At 38.3% G+C, this 6,466-nt stretch overlaps 1 protein-coding gene across 1 annotated transcript in view; it reads left to right on the top strand.

Moving 5' to 3' along the window:
- Positions 1–5,961, top strand: part of TMEM38B (transmembrane protein 38B) — an 8,782-nt gene extending 2,821 nt beyond the window's left edge. The window contains exons 2-5 of the mRNA XM_010293307.1: positions 418–602; positions 1,656–1,743; positions 3,993–4,110; positions 5,742–5,961. Of these exons, the coding sequence (XP_010291609.1) occupies positions 418–602; positions 1,656–1,743; positions 3,993–4,110; positions 5,742–5,951 (601 nt within the window). The 3' untranslated portion in view covers positions 5,952–5,961. The remainder of the gene's footprint in view (positions 1–417; positions 603–1,655; positions 1,744–3,992; positions 4,111–5,741) is intronic.
- Positions 5,962–6,466: the final 505 nt, after the last annotated feature.

Genomic DNA, 6,466 nt, shown 5'->3' on the forward strand with positions numbered 1-6,466 from the left:
TATAATTTACCACCCTATTGTAATGCTATAAAAAAAACCCCAAAACCAAAAGAAAACCCAACCAAAAAAATCAAACCACACAAAGTCAGTCAGACACTAATTTAATAATTTGCATTATAAAAACATGGTATGTAAGCTGTAGAACAGTTGGTAAAACTTCAGTGGATTCTTCTCTGGGACAATGAGGCAGTAAGAACAATTTCACGTAAAGTTTGATGATTTAGGTGCAAGAGCTCAAGCATGCTCAAAAGTATTTGAAATTTGTTCCAATATATCTATCACACAAGACAGTGAGTTATCAGTAGTATATCATGCATTGCTAGTCATATTCCAAAAATATCTTTAAATATTACTAGAAAGTTAATTCCTTAGCAAAAACTTTTGAATGCTGCTCATGAGTTTTCTCATGATTTTTAGGTATCTTGTGTTTTACTGCCCAGAAGACATATTCTACCGGTGCCTTGCCTTTCTGCCCCTTCGGCTTCTGGTTGCAGGAATGAAAGAAGTGACTAGGACTTGGAAGATAACAGCTGGCGTTGTACATGCAGACAGTCATTTCAAAGATGCCTGGCTTGTCATGGTAGCTGTGGGCTGGGCCAGAGGTAACATGCATAACATCTTGTTCTGATGAATTGTGATGTTTTGGAGTGGTATTTAAATGGCTAGCCCTTCAGCGTAACTGTAGCACCATTTCTTGCTGTGCTGGATATGATAGTCCTAATACAGTCTGTTACCCCCTCAAAGGAAAAGCCTGTGCAGCAGTTTTTCTGCTTGGATTAAGGGTGACACTGAATGAATTTGAGGGAAGTTCGTCTTATCCCTTCAGAAGGTCCTCCAAGGACTTGTAGGATGGGCAATTGATGGCAATAAAGAAATGGAACTCCTGTGTAGCTTCAGTGCTATTACTAAACTTCCCAACTGCATATTTTGGCAGAGCTCTTTTCCTTTCAAGGGTCTGAAGAAGAGAACTTGTTTTCTTAGCTTTCTGGGTTGCAGCCCTTAGCTGATTTTAAACACAGGAACGACCCTTCTTGCCTGCCTGCTGTTTGGAGTATGACTCTGGAAGCTACCTTGCTAGCAGCTGTATTTGTAGTCACATCGTTAGAACCACTTCAGGAAGTAGTAGTGCAACTCTTGTTTCTATTTGCTATTCTGTTCTGCTTTGTGAAACAACACGTGTTAATGTGATGGTCTAACGTATTCTTTTCCCAGGTTGTGATACCGATTAGTCTCACTGGCCAGAGTGTAACACGTCTTGCCTTCTTTTAATGTGAAAATACACATCCATGCAGAGGGTCCTTGTACTTTATAGAGACACTCTGTACTTAAATGATAACATGAAGAACGGAATGATACAAGCCTCTCTGGAGATTTACTTTAGCAATTCAGGCATTTGTTTGTGGTGATGAGTGAATCAATTCAGATGCTATCACATAAAGATGAACCTGAGGTTCTTGCTAAGTAGCTAAACCTCTCGGGTTTCATGTTGGTTGCTCAAGTCATGCACATATAAAAAATTGGATTAGTTGCTTTAAGTCTGAGCTTTGGGTGCCACATTTGGCACCTGGTGTAACAAGTTCTGCTGGGAGCAATAATAGGTTGTGCAATAGGGGCAGCAGTCAGTGGGGGCTTATTGTAAATCTCTACAATTTCAGGAGCTGGTGGTGGCCTAATTTCAAACTTTGAGCAGCTGGTGAGAGGAATATGGAAACCTGAAACCAATGAACTACTTAAGATGTCCTAGTAAGTTTTTTAAAAGAGACTGCAACATGTTAACTGTTGTTTTGCTAACTCCTGGTGTTGACACTCACTTTTAGTGGTTCAGATTTAAAAAAAAAAAAAAAAAGACAGTAGGAAATGTTCGTAATCAATGCTTTGGTGTGTATCTTGTGGAAGATCGGTTTTAATCATTTTACATTCACAGCACAAGAACACAAAATAGGAAGACAAGTCAACAAAAATTATTTGGCAGAAAGCAGTATTGAGTCAGAAGGAAGTTGCTGAAAAGGAATATTTAGTCAACTTGTCTTACAGGGACATGGTCTTATTTCCAAAATGAAAGGACAGTGGTACCAGAACTATACAAGTAAAGTCTTCATTTTTTGTGCATGTGCTGAACATCAGTAAGAGGACCTCTTTTGAGTGTTGTCCCTCATACTTTCTCTGCCAGTACTGTTTTCCTCCATAGATGTAAATTATTTGAGAAGGTACAAATCGGTTATTCAATATGGCAAAAATGTAATGCAAGGTAGGAAATGTTACTTCTCTTGCAGAAGCAGAGAATGAGAGTATTACATGGCTTCCAGTTTATTCTGTACAGTAAAAGGAGAATTGAGACAGGCTAGAAAGCCACAAGCTACGGTTGTAAGTCAAGATAAGCTGTGGTAATTTCTTAAAATTCATTTGATCTTTCACATGTTACTCTCAAGTCATTAGAAATAATATTTATTTATTTTCAAAGTTATCTTGCTCTTCTGCAGCCACTCTTAGCAATGGAAAATAACAGAAGAGAAATTTGTAGCCTTTCCTTTCAAAATATTTCAACTTTTTATAGCTTATGTTGGTTTTTGGCTTTTTCTGCAATTCCAGGTATTTAGAATTTCTCTCCCTCAGTCAGTGCCTGAGTCGCTGCAGTCTTGAAAGCAAAATTCCAGCAGGAAAATGTCACTGGCAGTTAATAGCACTGTAAACCCAAATAACACTGTACATAGAGGTGCAACACTAGAGCAATGCTTATTGATTGTGGCAGTGCTTACATATATTCTCTTTTTCCATGGTCGATGTTGCTCCAAGTAACTAAAAAAGTGTTTTTAAAATTCTATTTAATATATAAAGCTTAAGAATATGAAATACAAGTAAGTTACAAAGTTAAACAGATAAAGCATTCTGCAAATGGATGAGATGCCTGTATACACAGAGTTGGTTTTTGGACTTCCTAAGCAGGAAGTTTATGCAGTTTATGAGAGTTATGCAGTAACTCTCTTGAGTTACTGAAAAGTCAGTGAAGAATTTGTCTGCGCTGGACACTCTGTGATAACAGGAATGTCATCTGTATGTCACATGTAGATGCAGATGAAGAAATGCACAGAATTTTTCTGCCAATATGTTAGTACTTTCTCTTCAGATGTCTTTAGATAACTGACCAAAAATTTCTTCACCGAGAGGGTGGTCAAGCATTGGAACAGGCTGCCTAGGGAGGTGGTGGAGTCACCATCTCTGGAAGTGTTCAAAAAACATGTGGGTGTGGTGCTTCAGGACATGGTTTAGGGGACATGGTGGCGCTGGATTAATGGTTGGACTTGATGATCTTGAAGGGCCTTTCCAATCTTAGTGATTCTGTGATTCTGTGATTTTCTGACTGCCTACCTAGCAGGGGATTTACCATCACAATGAAGATAGCTAGAAGATGTAAATCTTTGCATGCCTCAAGTCAGCTCAGCTATGTTGGCAAAATCTGGTAATACAGGCCTGGCTGAAGTCAAGTATAAGCTGACTAGAAACCCTAGACCTGGTGGAGCATTATGATGGACTGAGACTTGGACTAAGTTGTTCTTCAACAACCTTAAGCAACTCCTTGGAGTAACTAACACCTGGAATACAGGAGAGGAACCTGTTTTTAAGTCTAGTCTGAACAGTGCAAGCTTTGTGATGTAACTCTTCAGTAAGATATATTGGGAGGGGAAGAAGGGGAGGAAGCTGGTGTGTAAAGTCTGAATAGAGGCATTGGTTTGAGGAGGAGTTGTCAAACCTGAGTTTGCTGAGTGTGTGGAGAAGTGCTGAACTCGATGCTTATCCATATCATGGACAGAAAGCATAGTAATGGTATATAAAGCAAAAGTCTTCTATACCTTGTCACTGTTACCACAGGTTTTCATTAGTTCTATTCAGAAATCATTCTTCTGCACACTAAGAACACTTATTGCTTTGCAGGCCATGGCAGCTTTCACTGTGGAGTAGAGAAGAGAAATTAACATTGTTTGTTTGATTTCCAGCCCTGTGAAGGTAACTTTGATAGGAGCAGTTCTTTTCACCCTGCAACACAGCCAGTACTTGCCAATAGCAAGACACAACCTCATGTTTTTATACACCATCTTTCTTGTGGTCTCCAAGGTAAGAATGTGAAAGTGTGTCAAGTAACTGAATAACAGAAAATATTTTATTTCATTATTTCAGAGAAAAAAATATACCCTCAAATGTTCTACCGCAAGTTCGAATGCATACTTCTGGATAGGAAGGCTGCCTCTTGCTGAAGTCTTAAACCTGTGTTTAGTCTTCTATATATGAGCAGAACAGAAGACCTATTCTGTTACTGATACTTTTCAATGTATGGAAATTAAAAATAAAAAAAAAATCAGGAATTTTGGCACCCAGCAGTTGATATGCCAGGCATGTATGTCCATAATCTCAGACAAAGCATATGTTTGTAGAAAGAAACTCTCCTGTTCTCTGCCTTTTGCTAGTTGCTTAATGCCTTCCTTGTACCTGTGCAGTCATCTGTGGGTTTGCAAAACAAGCCAGCTAGGTTCCCATTTAGCCTAAAATGTTTGCAATATAAATGTTTAGGTGGGAAGAGAAAGTGCATCAAAACAATTTTGAAGTAGCTCTAACTACTTTTACAATAACATAGATACTACTTCTCTACTGAATCCTGTAATCCCTCCGGTCTTGTTAATTTCCAGGATGATGCCTGTCTTCAAAGTTATTAGCTAATAAGAAAGCGTCGTCTGTTAGCAGAAGTCTGGTGATTTTAAGAGCTTCAGAGCTGCTGTTGAACAGACTAGGGACTGTCTTAAAGTGGTGGTTGCCAGTTGCCTTTCTGTGAAGTAGGTGACAAGTTTAATTCTAGAGAAGTTCCTTTAGGGAGCCAAGACTTCAAGCTAATGCTCACAATTCTCCACCTAAACCAATAAAGGCATTGTTGAACTGGGGGTGCTGGGAACAGAGAAGGAAAGGAATGTTATTCTGGAAGTGAGAAATTACAGCTGTCTTTAGAAGCTGGCTGTCAGGCTGCACTGAAGTGAGTAAGTTCTTAAACTGACAGTAATCCTGACAATTGGGAACCTGAGCATCCACTTAACTAATAAAGCAACAGTTGTGGATGTGGCATAGTCCTGTAGTAGTGTCTTTTTTTAGAAACCTTTTATGTCTCCAAAGACTGTAGAAACTGTTGCAATGTAAATTTGTCCAGTAACTGGATCTACAAAACAGTTTTTTTCTATCCTGATTCCAAGTTATATATTCTAAGGAATTTCCACCTAAATCTCTGTTACTGACCTCAACTTTATGGAATGAGTATAGCTGTCTGGAATTCTAACTAAGGTCTGGCTGTGCATATGTATTTAGGTGCTTACACATTGCATTCTTTCAGTTTAAGTGGAAGTAGCTGCTCTGTTTACAGTTTTTCAGTTTGAACAAGGTATAAAACTTAAACATAAATGTTGTTCTTCACCTTAGTTGTATGACATTAAATATGGTTTAGTCTTAGGATGATTTTAGTAAACTTATATAGAAAGTTTTTTGTGCACATTGTTTGTGTATAGCTGTGTGAAGAGTGTGGGTCAGAAAGAAAAGCATTCTTGATCAATTCAAGCTAAAATCAACATATTTCTGTTCTTGGTGTCATGGCCTCATGGTTGCATAGAAGGTTAGAAATGCCATACATCGGTTCAGCTTTGAACTTGTTTTCAGTCGTTGTGCAGTCAGTAAAATTTTTATTGTAACTTAATCCTTGTTCTTCACAGGTAACAATGATGTTGACAAGATCTGCGACTTTTCCACTTGCTCCCTTTGAGGCTGCTTTAGGCCATATGTTCTTTGGCTTGCAAAAGACACCATCCAAAGTGAAGGGTGAAGGTGCCGCATCTTCCAATGGCTCTTCAGTCTGTGACCGGTCTTCTTCTGACCAACACCGTGATGGTGTTAAGAAAAGACAGGCAAAGAAAACCGATTAAGTGGCTTAAAATCCTTGATGGTCATAACCTTTCAAATGTTTGTATTTCAGATTAGGGTGGCTGAGGAGAGAGCAGGGCTGTGTACTGCTGTGTTGTTTGCCTTCAGAATGTGTTTTGTAAGTTACTGTTCAGATATCTAAATGAACATGTTGGATTTGTAAGTTAAAAACTACAAATTTTTATAGTGGTTTCAAGTTTACTACATTTTGTATTTATGAATAACTTTAAATGCTTACATGTTAAAAAGATAGTTTCCAAATGTGACAATCAGCTTTGTTATTTTTTCTGATATATCACTTGTATCGCCTCTTTTTTCTACCCCCCTCCAATTTTTACGTTTCATTTGGGTAGCATGGACTTTCACTGCCAAGTGTTCACAGTAGCATGTCCCAAGTAAGGAATTCATCATCTGAGTAAGGCTTAATCACTTTGCACTGTAAAACTGTGAAAATATACCAAACTAATGCCTTTAACTAGAAAAATGACTGAATTACTGTTGTAATTCACATTGCATT

The sequence above is a fragment of the Phaethon lepturus genome, unplaced genomic scaffold (genome assembly GCF_000687285.1).
Source record: "Phaethon lepturus isolate BGI_N335 unplaced genomic scaffold, ASM68728v1 scaffold42958, whole genome shotgun sequence".
In the NCBI taxonomy this organism is placed as follows: Eukaryota; Metazoa; Chordata; class Aves; order Phaethontiformes; family Phaethontidae; genus Phaethon; species Phaethon lepturus.